At 40.0% G+C, this 17,644-nt stretch overlaps 1 protein-coding gene across 1 annotated transcript; it reads left to right on the forward strand.

Moving 5' to 3' along the window:
* Positions 1 to 536: 536 nt before the first annotated feature.
* On the forward strand, positions 537 to 17,357 carry GFPT2 (glutamine-fructose-6-phosphate transaminase 2). Its single transcript, XM_027643716.1, has 19 exons — positions 537 to 584; positions 5,204 to 5,311; positions 5,935 to 6,033; positions 6,728 to 6,853; positions 7,419 to 7,477; positions 7,984 to 8,118; positions 9,548 to 9,609; positions 10,544 to 10,623; positions 10,896 to 11,013; positions 11,690 to 11,853; positions 12,390 to 12,485; positions 12,591 to 12,688; positions 13,034 to 13,154; positions 13,310 to 13,467; positions 13,604 to 13,718; positions 14,323 to 14,450; positions 15,151 to 15,318; positions 15,741 to 15,902; positions 16,511 to 17,357. The coding sequence occupies exons 1-19, from the start codon at positions 578 to 580 to the stop codon at positions 16,553 to 16,555; spliced, it is 2,049 nt and encodes a 682-aa protein (XP_027499517.1). The 5' UTR covers positions 537 to 577; the 3' UTR covers positions 16,556 to 17,357.
* The last annotated feature ends 287 nt before the right edge of the window (positions 17,358 to 17,644 follow it).

The following is a 17,644-nucleotide window of genomic DNA, read 5'->3' on the forward strand; positions in this document are numbered from 1 at the left end:
TGCTGTCCGTGGACACACAGCCAGGTCTCACTGGTGCTACTGCCACACCAAAAATCCCTGAGCCAGCCTGAGTCACCTCGTGGCATGACATGAGGACATGGAATTCATTCTGTCTTGACAGGACGAGAGGACACAGCTTCAAGCTGTGCCAGAGAAGGTTCAGGTTGGACATCAGGAAGAATTTCTTCATGGGAGGGGTTGCCAAGCATCGGATCGGGCTGCCCAGGGAGGTGGTGGAGTCCCCATCCCGGAGGTGCTCAAGACACGACTGGACGTGGCGCTGAGCTGACAAGGTGGTGATCGGTCCAAGGTTGGACTCGATGATCTTGGAGGTCTTTTCCAATCTTTCGGATTCCGTGATTCTCCGTGTGCGGAGCCCGGCAGACCTCCCTGCAGCCCTCGCAAGGGTCGGGCCGGGCAGGGGCAGGACCCGACCGCCCCCTCCGGGGCTGTGGCCCCGCCGGGGCCGGGCCGGTGGGCGGGGAGGCAGCGCTATAAGAGCCGGAACGCCGGCCCCGGGCTGGTCTGCGGCCGGAGCTGCGTGTGCTGGGAGCGGGGAGGACAGTGCGGTGTCACCATGTGCGGTGAGTGACGGGCCCGCCGGACAAAGCGGGCAGAGCCCGGCGCCTCCTCTGCCGGGGTGCGGGACAAGCGTCTCTTTGTCCCTGAGCCGAGGGGCGCCGGGGCTGCGGGATCGCTCGGGACTGGCATCCCGTTTGGGGGGTGGGAAGGAGAGGGAGCGCCTGGCAGGTGAAGGTGAAGCCCCTCAGCCCGCCCCTTCTCCCAAGGAGAGGCGATGGTCGTTCAGTTCCCCCCACTCTCCCTCCTCCGTGCCCTCCGTGCCTGGCACCTTGTGATGGGAATCGCCCTGTTCCCAGTGCCCGGCTGCTCCGGGGGTGTCCGGGTGGGTGGATAACCTCTGCTCCTCCTGGTCCCGCTGCCCCTGAGGCACGGGCTGCTGGAGGCGCTGGGCTCTGTCTTTCCTAATCCAGGACTAGGTATTAATCGTGACTCATTTCCCAGCTGCGGCGATAGAGAGAGTTTTGTGGTTTTCAAACAAAGGCAGTGAAGGAGCCTAATTCTTAACTGATGTGCGTTTATCCACCTTCCTTTAATGAAGATGAGATGGTGAAGATAATTCCTACGTCATGTATACAGTTGCTTAGATACACTTTGGATCAGATTAAAATCAAAGTGTGGGTTCAGAAGCTGGTAATGCAATTGTATTTAGCCACGGAGGAAACTTCAGTGAAACTTTGCCTATCCCGTCACTGACATCACTCAGGTCTGGAAGGATACTTCTCTTGAAAGCAAAAAAATTTGCACTTGTACTTAGTCGTCATGAACAAAACCTCTTTTGTGAGATGCAGACTGAAAGTGAGTTGAGTTACTGCTCCCAAAATTGTGCTTTCCGAGTTAGATATCTTTTCCCCGCCTCCACATCCTCTTTGACTGTAACCTCAGAAAGAGCAAGGAGCCCAGCAATCCTCTTTCTCTGGGATGGAAACACGAGGTGATATTGTGTGAGCTCCTATTGTTTGAGCTCCTACGTGACAGATTGCTATCAGTGAGACAAACTCTGGTGTCTTCTAAACAAAACCCCTTCAGGTGAGAGACGTGGCTCAGTGCCTAAGCCACCCAAAGGTACTGATGGCAAGCACTAAGCAGTGAGACATGTAGTGGTAATGTAAAAAAAAAAATAAATAAAATTGCAAATCTGGACTATATGATGATTGGGAAATGAGGGTGTTAACAGGGTTTAAAGGAGCTTGGTAAAACGTCTGACTTGGGGTGGAGTAACTGAGTCAGTATGAAATGGCAAACAGCAGCAGTCCATGAGGTGCAGTGAGAGTAGTGCTAGTTTTTTTTTTCCTATCAACTTTGAGAGACCATTTATGTGACATTTGTTCTCGTGAAAAACGTCCCCCAGCTTGCTATGCTGATCTGCTGTGGGAAGTGCAGGAGCTCTTGAGATTGCAACCAGTAGTTTCTAAATTACTGGTTTTGTTGTTTTTAGTTTTGCATATCTTTCCTGGTTTAAGTGCTGATAATGCATCCTACTGTGTTTTGTCTGACTTCAGGTAGCACATGAAGATTTATATACACTGCTTTATGTTTTGAAAATATGTAGGTCATAAATTATGCTATAAACATGCTCTTAAGAAAACAAAATTGAGATGTTATCACACTCATATGTAAGCAGACAGTATAGCAAAATAATGCAGGGTTTAAAAATAGTTAAGATGCTCTTAAACTGATCTACCTATTTTAAATCAAATTGATTTTCATCAGGATGTGAAGTTCAGACTGAGACTTTCTCAAAGCTAAGTTTCTGGCACCAACACTGTGCTTACCCCAATACAGACATAATTTAATTTTTTTAAAAAAATAAATAATTTTGTTCAAACTTCAAGCATAGGCTGCCCCCTTCTTGATTTTGGTGAAGTCTTGCTACCACAGGAGTTCTTGTGGAATTTTCCCACAAAAAAAACCCAAAACAACAACCTCAATTTACTTTTCCTCCTCTTGATGCTCTACTTGCAATCCTGAAAGGAGAAATATAAAGGCAGAGTCTGGCTTTCAGTGTTTGCATCTGATTGAAGCTGGTTTTAGTGATGTTTTAACAACCTTCTGTTTCTGCTTTTAGTCTCATTCTAAAGGTAAGCCATACATGATTGACCTAGTTCGTGTTTCTGTGCAAACTCTGCAAGTACAGAAAGTTATGAACTAGATTTGCTCAGATCAAGAGAAAAATGCCCTAGTAAAACACTTTTTAGATGCTTGCATTGGATTTTATGTTTATATGTACTCGAGTGTCCTCAGGGGGGAGCAAGCTCAGGAAATGGGATCTAATACCTTAGAGAGGTCATTAAAAAGTAACTTGCTGGCATCACGAAACTCTTATCATGAGTATGATTCAACTAGGATTCAGTCATACTGGTGTGCTTCCAGAAGGAATGAAGCTACAAGAAGCCTTTATCAGAAGTTGTTTCTAAATGAGTTGAGCAATGTGCTTTGAATCTGGCCAAAATAATGACTGAGGAGGGAAGAAATATGCAAGTGGATAAATCACAAAACAGAAACGTACTAGAGAAACAGGGAGATTGATTTCCTTTAGCTGGAAGAGTTTATAATATATTCCTTGAAGTCAGGCTGCAGCTATTGTTTTCATTGTAAATGGCCTCTGGTGACTTCTGCATTTTCCAATTCACCTGTGTGGAAGCGCAGCTACAATTCCCTGGAAACAAGGATCTTTTTAACAGTCTCAGCACACTGGTAGCATTGTAAGGACTATCCCAAAGGAAGGTTCTTCCTGGAGCTCTCTGTAGTCAGAGGCCACATGGAACATACAAGGCTGATGAGTCTTAAATTCATTGTGAAATCTGGCCTAGAAAGTAGAGTTGGATCTGAAGTGAGGTGTGTGGCAATTTTTTGGAATGATGTTGAGAAATTTTTATTTGAAGGAATTGGAGAATACTGCTCTTGAGGTTCGTGGTCAGTGCCAGAGAACAGTAAATATCTGTCCAGGAAAATTATCAACAGGCTCTCAGTCTAAAGTGACTGTATATAGCCAGAGGCATTATTTTTCAAAGCATCCATGAAGAACAGTACTTAGCTGTTGAAATTCCCAAATACCTCCTTAAATGCAACTGTTGTCTTAATATCTCTGTTCACGTTGTGTGCTCTAGAAATAATTAGGCTCAACTCCTCATAAATCTCACTTGTAAAGCAGAAAAGCGTTTTCCACGCTCTAATCTTTCCAAAATAAATTCAGAGGCAAATGTAATAGTCTCGTAGTCTCACTGTCAAATCAACAGTATTAACAGCTTATAAACCAGTGGAGTAACCAACTTCACAACAATATTTATAAGGGAGATTTATTGATGTATCATTATAACAGCTTCTTCACTACAGCCATTTACAGTTCAAAAGCCTTAATTGAAAGGGAAGAGGGTGTTAAATTTCAAACAAAGGCTTTCCCTATCTAAAACACTTGTCTGAACTGCTTATCTGTTGAATTCTTGAAGTCTGTTTTTTTTCTAACTGTAGTCTCCGGTCCTGACTTGTTGCTTGAAGAAACTATTGAAATAGTTGTTTCTGTTTCATTGGGGTACAGATTTGCAAAACTTAGTAAAAGAGCCTAATGTATCCTTATAAATATCAGAATCCCAGGAAGAGCAGTAGGCAGAGAAAAGGAATGGTTGTGTTTTCCTTTGCAGGTGACCCTTTATTACACCTTTTCTAAATATAAAACAACATCCACAAAATCCTTCTAATGAAAAAAAAGCTTGTGTACCTTTACCTTCCAAAAAAAAAAAAAAAAAAAAAGAATTAGGGTGGGGAACCAACCCCAAAACTAAAAAGCCCTCTTCTTGTTCCATGACTGCTCTATTCAAGAGAAGAGGGATCAGACTTTCGGACTCTTCCAGGCTCTGTTTGCCAAGTAGGCAAGGAGAGAGTTCATGTCTTTCCCTGTGATGCCTCTGTAGGACCTGACCTGAGTAGCAGGGGGCAAGCACAGGGATCTCGTGTCTCGGAGTTTGGTTTGGCAGCACCATTGTGTTGAGGCAGCGCAAAGGGCGAGTGCTTGTTTTTTGGGTGACCCCGTTTTGTACCTTCTGTTTCTTTCCTTTGTTGTCCTATCCTATTGACTTCTGCCCTTCCTTCATGTTTTCTTCCCTGTTCTCTTCCTGCTGAAGTGCCTGTTGTATGGAGGATTAAGCTGGAGCCTTTCAGAAATGGATGTTGTGCGTAGTACCTACCCATGGGTATTTAAGGCCATGACTTGGATTACAAAAGTCTCCTTGTGTTAGTCCTGGTGAATATATTCCTTCTTTGAATGTCTGGATATGAAATAGATCACAATGTTCCCATTTTCAGCTGTGGTTTTCGTGAAGAGTAGAATTTTTTTAACCTCTCCTCACTGTTTAACTCTTGGTGGGTAACATGAGGAAAGGGAAGCTGGCCAGGAAAGTGTATGTTTTGTGTGGTGAAAATGAGGGTCCCTAGTCCTTTATTGTATTTGAACTCTTTCCATTCAAAAACACATTAGGAGGAATTGTACTAAGTGGTAGGTTGGGTGCCTCTAGGGCTTCCCCTTGATATTAGTTTTAAAGGGTTTTAAATTGAGTCAGAAGGCATGCAAATTCTAAAAAAATCTTTGCTGTTTTTCCCCCCTCCTTCCCCTTTTCTCTTTAAACAGGAATTTTTGCTTATCTGAACTACAGAGTGCCTCGTACTCGGAAGGAAATATATGAAACCCTGATAAAAGGATTACAGAGACTGGAATACAGAGGATATGACTCTGCAGGTATGTAAACCAACTCAACAAATTAATTTTTAGCAACTAGGAGCTCATTGCATGACTTTTTTGGGTACTTTCAATGTCTGGCACGTTGGATTTTTCTTTCTTTATTCCACAGATTACCAGATCAAAACTAATCATGTTGATTCTTGGAGTACTTCAGCTTTCCTCAGGACTTTAAATGGGGTGTTTAGCTCTGTAATTAGATGGTTGAGGTTTAGTACACATGAGCAGAACAAACAGGGTGTGAGGAAGAAGATCTCTGTACGGGGCCATATAGTTTGTGCCTCGACCTTTTCTGTGCATGTGAGTCCCAGTGAAAGGATGGGGAAGATTAAACTTGTATTTAAGTTTGAGGTGGTTCATTTCATCAGGCAAAATATTTCAGACTGTCCTTAAGCAAAATTTGAGATGGGTCATGTATGTTTTGATCTATGCAGTGGATAGAGGCTTCATGTACTTTCATTTGAACACACGTAAGTCTCGCAACAGACTTCAAATATATCCCTTTAAAGGATAATTTAAAAAGAATTGCTTCAGTGGTGTATTTTCTGTATTTTCTCAGTCTTTTCTTCATCCAGTGTATTTAATGTTTTAAATAACACTTGTGACTGTGTCCTATATTGTAGGAGTGGCAATTGATGGGAATAATAATGAAGATAAAGAAAGATTCATCAAACTAGTTAAGAAAAGAGGAAAAGTAAAGGCCCTGGAAGAAGAGTTGTACAGTAAGTATCTTAAAAATGATCCCTTTTCTTTGGCCTCCCAGTCAGATATAATCTGCATCTCAGCAGAAAGTCAGACCATAAAATTGCAGTTACGGTTTTGTATCAGAAATAGCTGCATTGCGAGATCCAATATCAGTTAAACTGTTTGTGCCCCTCAAACCTGCACTTTAAAAGCAAGCTGATCTTTAGATATAGCACTGTGAAATTATCCCCTCTTTTGGTTGCTTCTTTGTTCAAAACCTGGGCTCCTTTGGTGCTTTGCTCACGTGACTTCTGTGCTGGAGGGCTGAAATGCTGAAACATGCACTGTGACAGAATTTACGACCATTTAAGCAGCTGGCTGTCATCACAATCTGCTTTATGCAGTGCTTCCATCTGTGAAGAACTGAAGCTGTGTTTTAATACGTTTACACTATAATTTGTAGTAATGGGGTCTGTTAGCCTGGCTGTTGGTATGGGCTGAAAATGCCCCAGCCTTGGCAAACAAAGTTTTAATCACAGTAGCTTGAACTTTCTGAAGTGTAATGTTGAGAAAGCAAATGGTTTAAAAAAAAAAAAAAAGCCAGAAGATAACTTTTAGATTTTTTGCTTGTAGGAATTCTCTTTGTGTTTTACTCAGTGTGTGTGTGTGTGTGAGAGAGAGAGAGAGAGACGCAGCATTAAATATTCAGTAAACTGAATTTCTCATTTATAGAACAAGATGACTTGGATTCAAAAACAGATTTTGAAACACATTTTGGAATTGCTCATACTCGCTGGGCAACCCATGGAGTACCAAGTGCAATAAACAGTCACCCCCAGAGATCAGATAAAAGGAATGGTACGTAATCTCTGCAGGGCTTGAACTGTATGAATCTGAAATGATTCAATCCACATAGCACATATGTTATTACTAATGTTATGGTATCTATTTTTTATACTGGGGCTGAGCTGTTGCCATTCTAGACACTTTTACAAGAAAATATTCTCTTCTCAGGCTAAAGTAACACTGTAAAAAATTAATGAAATCTGTTCTCTGAAAATTGCAAGTTAGTCAAAGTGCAACATTCTTGTTATGAAAGGTAAGATTAAAAATGTGAAGTTGTTAATATTGCCTGGCCCAGAAAAGGGAGATTTCATATAATTTTTTACTTGAGATGGCTTGATTCTCTTCTAATAGGTGTAGTTTAGAACTGCCTTCATGATTTGGAACTGCCTTCATATGCAGTCAGAATCTGTAAGGTTCTGCTTTTGTTGTCTATGTTGTGATAAACTGTAGGTTTGAAAGCTAGAAGAGGTAGTTTTGAGTGTACTCTTAAGGGCTTTTTTGTTCCCTTTAATTTTGTGTTCTGAGTTAAATATCTGAATTATTCACTGCTCATGAATGTGTGTATTCTTTCTTTTAGAATTCGTTGTTATCCACAATGGAATCATCACAAATTATAAGGACCTGAGAAAATTTCTGGTGAGTCTGTGCCAACTGGGTTCTAAAAGAAAGCAAATGCTCCACCAACTACTGTCAGATCTTTCATGACTTTGGTGGAATCTGAATTCAAGTTTCTTAATATAATTTATAAAATATTAGTGCGAAGAAGTGTGCCTAATAAAAATACTCAGTAGCTAGTGAAGTGCAATATATTCTTGTAATCCTAAATGTGAAGCATATATGAGTAGAGTAGCAGTTTGTGCCCTCAGACTCTCTGAGAGGGTGTGTGGAGTGGGCTCCCTTCTGTCTCTTTGTTTCTTGACAGATGCTAAGCAAGTCTTACTACCTGTCTTATTACAGTATTTCCCAAAGAGACTTATCCTATGACAGGATAAGTCCTTACATTTTGTCTATAGTGATTTATATCCACTGGTCCAATGTAGTGCTCTGCCTGTGCAGTTTCTGGTGAGAGGCAGCTGAGAGACTCTTCAATGCTTCTTGTCTGAGGATGAACACGCTTTTTACTCTTTTATATGATATTTCAGGAGAGCAAAGGCTACGAATTCGAATCTGAAACAGATACAGAAACAATCCCCAAATTGATCAAATACATGTATGACAACAGAGAGAGTGAGGACACCAGTTTTTCAGCCTTGGTAGAAAGAGTTATTCAACAGCTGGTAAGTGGGACGTTGCTTTTTTCCTGTACCACTTTACAAGTTACTTGTGAGGTTCCTGCAAATTCTGCATTTATGCATTTAGAACCTCTGCAGGAATTCTTAGAAGGTGCTGCAAATAACACTTCTAGGTCTCTAAACAATGCTTAATAGACCAAGAAATGAGATTAAAATTTTGGAGAGTTCAAAGGCTTTTCAGTGTTAAATCTTTAAATTGCAGCAGCAGTAGGTTTGGTTTGTTGAGTTTTTTTGTTGTCTGGGTTTTTCTTTCTTAAGCAAGAGATTATCACATTTTTTTAGTGAAGAAGTTTAATTAAAAAAAAATTAATAGGAGCCTCTGGGGGTTGAAATCTTTCATAAAGGGCAGTGTGTTCTTAAAGGCTATTCTGATCATGTTAAAACACTGCTGTGATTCAAGTTTGGCCAATACCTTGGCTCCCCTATTTGGAACTAGATCTGACAAACTGTACTGATTTCCAGACTGTGAAGTGGGAATCTACTGTTACTTAGTATGTGAATGCTTGAAAACTTTGATAGCTGCATTGCAAACTTGGAGAAAGCTGGCTTTGTTTCCTCCCCCAGTCCCTGGGCAGATGTTTTTCCTCCCCTTCCTGCAGTTTCTTACACTCTTTTCACCTCCCCTGTCTCCTCTTTAAAGCAGCTCTGTAGGATTCCTTGGAGCAGGGCTGGAATACACACGGAGTGAAGGCCTGTGTGGGTCAGGAGGGAATAGTGGTGCACATAGCTGAGGGGAAGGGTGGCTTCACCTGGCCACAGAACAAGGGCAGAACAGTCTGACTGGAGCCCTTCCACAAGAGGAGGAAATGTCACCGTCTCTCCTCTGCTTGCAAAGTGTGGGGGCCTTTCCTCCTGCTTTTGGAATACTCCTCCAGTTTGCCAGCTGTGTTAGTACTACAGAGATGTTTCTGGCTTTTGTTCTCGTGTTCTGGATTTTTTTTTGGTGTGTGCATTTTGTTTCTGAAATCCATTAACTAGAATTTGCTGCTTAAACTAGAAATAGCAACTCCACATTTTTAGCTGAAAATGCATGATAATGCACTACATGTGCATTCTTATTAAAAGTCTTACTAAAAGTAAATGTCTAACAGTCTTCATGTTGATTATGAGTAACATGTCTGACATTTTCATAACCCTAGAAGTTGCTGTTTTTATTTTTAAAGAGAGGCTAAGTGCTCACTTCCTGATCTTTCGGCTGTTGCACTGCTTATGTCCATGTTGGCTTGTTCTGCTCCACGGCCAATTCCTTTAAAGGTGCAGTCTGCCCTCCAGGAAGAGATTCCTGATAGCAGTAAAGAGTGTTCCTTCAGAGCCTCTTCAGGGAGAGGGGCCCCAGTTTAATGGGATGCAACTAATTGAGATAAGCTGCTGAGGATGTCTTTTTTTTCTCTCTCTTTGTTTTCATGGTTTCCAGGAAGGTGCTTTTGCATTGGTTTTCAAGAGCATCCATTACCCAGGTGAAGCTGTTGCTACCAGGTTAGTATAAGTCCAATTTTATACATAATTCATGCTTTAGGCTAAAAAAGGCTAACATCTCTTAAAGATACTAGAATATTGATGTGTAAAGTGCTTAATTAACCAAAAGTCAATAAAGAAACTCAGCGTATCTTCTGTTTGTAAAGTTGTATTAAGAGTGTGCTAGCATTTATCCTATATCAAAAAAGGGATGGAAAGGATATTGTTCAATTCTACTTCACATGGAGTAAAGACTGAGATAGGTATATTCAGGTTGGTTAAAAGGCCATCAGAGTAATAGGTTATACAAATAGTGTTCTATAGTTGTCACAGCACTTATGATTTCTTTAAGTTCTACTTTTATTTATGACTTGGAAAACAACTTTCAGGAAATGCATGGGTATTAAAATAGCAAATGAAGTAGCAGTGGGAAATAAAGCCTGTTTTATACTATAACCCAAAAGCCCATTGCTTCTGTGGTCTAAAATAGGACTGCATTAAAATTGTGGAACAGGCAGCTGTACCATCACTCTAGCTGAAGAACATCTTCTGAAATGAACTATTCTATATGTGGTTCAGGTTTGGGTTTTTAGGACTGAGGGTATTTAGAGAAACTAGTCTTGTACTCTGAGGTGATGGTGGAGGGTGACTTGTCCTTTTATTTCTGTGATTTTTTTTTTTAAATAAAGTCTTCATTGTGGCATGTGACCCATATAATTAAAAAATTATCTTAATACTCTACAATTTCAGAGGTGCAGTAATGATTTGGCAAATCTTACAGAAGCAAGCCAAGCTTATTCAACTCCTGCCATGTAATGGCTTTAGGATCATGGTTGAGGAGGCTCTTCCTACTTAGGAAGCTAGATGGGATACTGTCTTTCAACTTCACAGATGTCCTTTGACTTCTTTGTGTGCAGGTTTCTCTTCATGAACTTGCTTGTTTTCCCTTTTGTAGGAGGGGGAGTCCTTTGCTCATTGGGGTAAGGAGCAAGTACAAGCTTTCAACTGAACAGATTCCTGTTTTGTATAGAACATGTAAGTCGATTATTTTTAAGAACTAAAATTACTGTTATTTTATAATTAGAAATCAGGTTAATTGGTCTTTGTACTGTAAAAGTACCAGCTGATGCCCCAAATAGCTTCTTAGCTAAGGATATTATATTTTTATACTACTGAATGTGCAGTTCATGTAAAAGACCCATCCCCAAAATACTTGTGTAACTGTGGTATCCCAAACCTGTATGATCTGTAATCTCTGACTTGAACAGAACTGGTCTTGCATTTAAAATATCTGGTTTCTTTAATAGGCAACATTGAGAATGTGAAGAACATCTGCAATTCCCGAGTGAAAAGGCTGGACAGCTCAACCTGCCTTCATGCTGTTGGGGATAAGGCAGTAGAATTCTTCTTTGCTTCAGATGCAAGGTAGTAGAAGTATTTAAACTTTTCTGAAAATACTGGTTCTTGTTTAGAAGTGAGATAGTTCTGGAAATCTTATGCTGTCTTGCTGCTGTACAACTGCCTTCTGATAGAATAGCTTCTAATTCAGGTAATTTCATAAAGCCCCCAGGCTCAGGTACGTGAAAAATGTGAAGGCTTGTCACCAGCATTTGAGCTTCAAACAAGTGCAGCCAGTTGCTGACCTCTATGTGAAATACTTCCAGTGCAGGAAAGTAATTTGAGTAGAAATGGACAATATAAGCTGAATATTTGGGCAGAGTATAGGTTAGTCTGGGTTGTGGTGTCAGAAGAGGAAATAGTGGTGTGGTTCCAAGCTTGGCAGATACCTGGACATCAGGTGCACATTTATGTCAGAAACAAGATAGGGACCTTAGTGGGATCCCTCAGGGATCCAGGGAGGCAAGACCAGATCAGCAGGAACGGCCTGCAGTGGTTCCTGAGCCTCCTCCTCTGGGTTGCTGTGAGAGTGCAGGAGGAGCAGCAGATGGAGCCATTGCCTTTGAGATGGCTCTATTTGCATTTGTGCCCAAAAGGAAGAGACAGAAGCGTGGCTGGAAGTGCTCCTGTGGCATATTTAATTGCTTTACTATTACAAGCTCTGATGTGTCAGGTTTGTTTTGCCTCTGTTTTTTTTCTGCAGTGCTATCATTGAGCACACCAACAGAGTGATTTTCCTAGAAGATGATGACATTGCAGCAGTAACTGATGGGAAGCTCTCCATTCACCGTCTGGAGCGTTCGGCCACTGATGATCCTTCCCGGGCCATCCAAACCTTGCAGATGGAATTGCAGCAAATCATGAAGGGTGGGTTGAAACATCTGTAAATGAATATCATAAAAGATGGATGGTTACTGTTTGTGAAGTAGATAAGGCAGAAAACTCTTAATTTGTTGTGAAAATTATATTTAGGTTATTTCTACTGGGAGCTGACAATTCCAAATTTTAAGACTGAGAGACGATGGGCAGTCTGGCACTCTATCCATTTTAGCCTTGGAAAAGTCAAAGATGCTTCTATTCAGTTCAGTATTTAGTGAAAATGTAACTAATGTTAACATGTTGTAATTGTTGGCAGAGTTTGATTGTAAACTAAGAATTTATGCAGAACACAAAAGTTTCCTTAAAAACTAATTTAGTTCCCTTGTCAGTGTTGGGAAATGAAATCAACCAACCAGAGTGAATTACCAGTCCTCCCTTTCTTCTTGCCTATTCCTAAGGTTTTGTTTAAGCTGATACAGTCAAATTATCTCGCTACCACAGGTTGTCTTAAAAGTTCTCTTTGTATATGGAATAGGCTTAAAATAACAAACCTAAGCGTTACCATGTCATGCTTTTGTAAACAGGTAACTTCAGTGCCTTCATGCAGAAGGAAATCTTCGAGCAACCAGAATCAGTTGTCAACACGATGAGAGGAAGGGTGAATTTCGAGAGCAGCACAGGTAACTCAGAGCAGGTGTTCAGGCTGCACTGGGCTTGAAAATTGTAAATATACCAATTGGAAAATAAAATGCACCACTGATATATGCATATTTATTTGTCTGCAGTTTTGCTGGGGGGGCTGAAGGATCATTTGAAAGAAATCAGAAGGTGCCGAAGACTGATCATTATTGGCTGTGGGACCAGTTACCACGCTGCAGTAGCTGTATGTTCAGCCTTGGCTCAAATGCACACATAACTCTTAATTGCTGAGGTTTTAGACAACAGCTCTTCATCTGCTTTTTCTCCTATCTCAAACTCTGTATTTCATTGAGGGGTCTCACCCTTTTATTTAGTTTTCCTTTGTGCCATGTTCTTTATTGATGCTCCAATGCCCATTAACTTGCCATGCTAGAAGCTGACTTTTTTCACCTTGGTTTTTAAAGCTCTGGTGAGCTCTAATTATCAGTTTTTCTCATAAGAATCCGTTTAGATTATCTCTGAATCATAAGATGCCCAGACATTAATGGGTGGCAATAGTAACAAATATTGTGTTGCTGCTTGAATACAGACTCGACAAGTATTGGAAGAATTAACTGAATTACCAGTGATGGTGGAACTTGCCAGTGACTTCCTGGATAGAAACACGCCTGTATTCAGGGATGATGTGTGCTTTTTCATAAGCCAGTCAGGTGAGCTGCATTTATTGTTGAATGTGTGCTGTAAGATTGCTTTCCATCGCATTTTGCACTGCGTGGGTGGGAATACAGTTACGTAGAATTTTATGCTCTTCAGGAATCATTACTGTCCTCTGCCAACCTGAAGTCAAGATGTAAATGTTTTCCAGGTGAAACTGCAGATACACTTATGGCCTTGAGGTATTGTAAAGAACATCGTGCTCTGACAGTTGGCATCACAAACACAGTTGGAAGCTCAATATCCAGGGAGACTGACTGTGGGGTACATATCAATGCAGGACCTGAGATAGGTGTGGCAAGCACAAAGGTAATTGCTGTTCAGTGTCTGACTTTCATGTTTCAGCCCTGTGGAATCCAATTAAAATTTTAATTGTAGCACTTCAAACTGAGGTCATATTAACTCTCTGCAGACTTAGCTGTTAAAGGTTTTGTTTTGTCTGCAGGCTTATACCAGCCAGTTCGTGTCTCTTGTAATGTTTGGCCTAATGATGTCTGAAGACAGAATTTCCTTGCAGAAAAGGAGACAGGAGATCATTAGTGGACTAAAATCTTTGCCAGGTATATTGATATTTTGGGTTTGAGGAGGCATAGGGGATGTTGGCAATATAAAATACTACTCAGGGATTTTTCTTTCTCATTTGAGTTTCACTCTCCCCCACCTACTGAAAGGGAGACAATATGAGAAAAATTCACTACTCGTTTCTGCACCATTTGCCAATTTTACAAGTGCCCTTCCAAGAAACTTGGCAGGAAGATTGGAATTTTCATGGGCTGGGTTTTCTAATTACAATAAAATAGTTTTGTATGAGAAAAACTATTTGATCTCCTAAATTGATAGTTTGAATTTTTTAAAGCCTTCCACTTTAAATCAGGATAGATAAAAGGAAACTAATTCAAGGTGACTTTAAAAGTGATGTTCACAACTTCCTTTAGAAACTCAAATGGGGTGCATGAACACTGCTTAAACCAATAGTAGCTTTAAATTTATTACTGTAAATAAGGCTGGAGAAAATATCCTTAAACTGCAGTCAAAGTTACTAAGTTAGTGGTTGAATTCTATTAAGTGTATTTGTTCTGCTAGATAATTAGAACATGCTACTACAAGCAAACTATTTTTTCCAGTTAAAAAAAATTAATATGCTTTTTTTCTGTGCCTCAATAGAGATGATTAAAGAAGTCTTGTCCTTGGATGAGAAGATACACGATTTGGCTCTTGAACTGTACAAACAAAGATCGTTGCTGGTTATGGGTCGTGGGTATAATTACGCCACTTGTCTGGAAGGAGCTTTGGTAGGAACTTCTCAATATTGTAGAATGTTATTTAAAATGAGATTTCGTGGCTTCTGCAACATAGGTTATTTCTAATATTTCATTACAACTTAATTTTGCTGCAGTAAAGCTGTTATCTATAACTAGGAGCATTTAATTGAACACATACATAAGGTGAACCTGGATACTATATCAGTTTCTTGTTTCTTTCACGTAATAAATGCAGTGTTTAATGGGTCTATTTAAAACCAAAAACCTAACAGTTTACACTACTGATCTATTTGAAAATAACCTCAGAAAACCCAATGTGCTGGTGTTGAGAAGAGATGCTTGTGAAGGAAACTCATGAATTATGTTATGAGCATTCTGGTGGACAGACACATACCCACCTCTCAGAGGAGTTTGCAGTGTTAAGGATAGACTGCATCAGCCAAGGTTGTGCTGGGGGTTTGGTTCTTAAAGTCCCTGTTGATTACTCCAGTTCTTTATCTGCAAATGCATGTACCTGGGCAAGCTCTGCTTCCACCCCCAGCCTGCTGGAAATCCCAGCAGACAGCCCATGTGTTATCACTAACTGATCTTTGAAAATACCAACTTGATACCACATGTCTGCATTGAAGGGGCAGAGGTACAGCTTTGCTGTTCTGCTTCTTGTGGCTGCTGTTTCTCCACTGATTTACCAGTAACTTGATGGCATTTCTTTTTTTTTTTTTTTTTCCAGAAAATAAAAGAAATCACCTATATGCACTCTGAAGGGATCCTGGCTGGTGAGCTAAAACATGGGCCATTAGCCCTAATAGATAAACAAATGCCTGTTATCATGGTGATAATGAAGGATCCCTGTTTCACCAAGTGCCAGAATGCTCTGCAACAGGTCACTGCTCGGCAGGTAGGATATTTAACTACTACAGTGTCAGAGGAAAAGAGATTGTGCACATTGCATTGCTACTGGCTCTGCCTCCAAAAAAGGATGTACTGCTGATTTTATTTTAATTATAAAGTTATGAATAAGGTACTACATCTGCATTGTGGGTTGTCATTACAGGTTAAGACTAGCAGTGAAAAAGATTGCATGTGGGTCATTTATTTGTTTAGTTTTTTTTGTTTTGAAGCAAATGGAATAATGTTAAAACTCTGCAAGGTGAAAACATTCAAGTCTCACAATACAGTGAAAGGCAAAAGTCATTAGACTGGCATTGCCTTTGTTAGACACTTGAGTGTCTTCAAACATAGACAGGCATGCTGTGAACCAATATTTCAAAGCAGTTCTAGGTTGGCTCTTCACTTACCAGTGCAAAATTGTATTTTCAGGGTCGTCCAATCATTCTGTGTTCTAAAGAAGACACAGAAAGCTCAAAATTTGCCTACAAAACCATTGAACTCCCTCATACCGTTGACTGCCTTCAAGGAATCTTGAGTGTTATTCCTCTTCAGCTGCTTTCATTCCACCTGGCTGTTCTCAGAGGATATGATGTAAGTGCTTTCTATATTTAACACTCCAGTTAGTGCAGTTTTGAACTTCCTCCTACCAGTGTAAAGTGAGAGACCCAGTTGTATGGCATATGTAGCAGAGAACTATGATAACAGTTAGAGGAGCTTATCATGAATATGGTGGTACAGGTGGCATTTCAGTGCCAGTTCTTCAGTTCTGTGTTTTTTAAATTGCTATCCTTCTAAAAAAATTATAAAGATAATTTGTTAATTTGATTAGTTAAGAATAGACATGGGACTTTTTTAGAGAACTAAATCTTAAAATGTGATATTGTAGTTTAACCTAAAATAGGTCAATGCTTTCTACAGCTTGGTTTGCTGATGTGTAGGTGTGTCAGTTTGATAATGATGATGGCTTTGGAGGGGTACCCTGAGCAAAACAAATCTGTATTTGTTAGGAGGGTTTTGGAAGCAAGGATGAATTCAGCTGCAAGTCATTATCTGCAGATCTATAGTCTGTTGTGTGTGTTAATGTGCCTAGAATAAAGCAGAACTCATTAGGAAGTCTGAAAAAACACACTAAACGAACTGTCAAATGCAGAATGTCAGTATTACTCTGTCAATACTGAAAGTCTGTCTCTTCATTCTAGGTGGACTTTCCAAGAAATTTGGCCAAATCTGTTACTGTAGAATAACAGCCAAGAACAGCTGATGTTTTTGTCACCAGACCTCTGAGTTATATTTGTAGAAATGTATTGTTCTCAATTGATAGGTACATGTTTTTTCCAAAGAGAATGACAGTGCTGACTGGAAAGTGTCAAAAGGATTTACCTTGCAGCTTATAAAGCTTTTGATGTGCCTTGTACCCAAGTGCTTTTGCTCACAGCAAATATTTCTCTAAGTCCTGGAATTGCCAAAGAAGATAAAAATTGTTTACACATGGTATACTGAATGAACTTTTCTACTGTGCAATATATATATATATGTACAGCTCTCTCCAGAGTAACTGTGAACATTTTTTTAGCCTACACTACTTAACTAGTTTTAAAGATATAGTATTTATAACTACAATTGTATAGCTTTTTTTTAAGTTATTTTTTTTAGTACATTGCTTATCTGTAACATTGTTAATGCTCAGAATGTAAATACTGAGCATGTTGACACTTATGTACAGTTGTTGGGGATTTCCCTTCTTCAGCCTCAAACTGGAAATTTGTTGTCCCTCTTCCTCCCCACCTTTCTCTCCTCCCCTTTACATCTGTGTTTCATATTTAACCAGTCATTTGCAAAGTTATTCTGTGGCTGTAAATTCCCAGCTATGTTCTAAATTTCTGCTTCTTTCAACTAATTTGAACAGCTAGAACAACATTTGTTTTCTATGCCACCCTAGCTCTTATTTGCATAACATGTACAGTGCAACAGAATAAGGGAACTGGATGTCTTTCAAATGATACTTTGGTTTGAAGAGGGTACAATGAAATTACAATGCTATTAAAAGATGATAAAATTCTTCTTGTTTTGTGGCTTGTTTTTTTTTGTGTGTGTGTGTGTTTTTGTTTAGTTTTTTGTTTGTTTGTTTGTTTTTAACTTGGTGACTCCACATCTCAGATCTGAGATGTTTTCCAGAGGTGTACTGACACAGCAATGTCATCCCTGTAGGTTCTACTGTTGTTCACACCAGCTGTTGATTAAACCTTTGCTTTTTACCTTCTGCTGAGGTAGATGAATGTGGAAAGAAATTTCCTACAGGTGAAAAGAGACTCTGTGCCTGTGTTTTTACATAT

The sequence above is a fragment of the Corapipo altera genome, unplaced genomic scaffold, assembly GCF_003945725.1.
Source record: "Corapipo altera isolate COAL_440 unplaced genomic scaffold, ASM394572v1 75, whole genome shotgun sequence".
Classification (NCBI taxonomy): Eukaryota; Metazoa; Chordata; class Aves; order Passeriformes; family Pipridae; genus Corapipo; species Corapipo altera.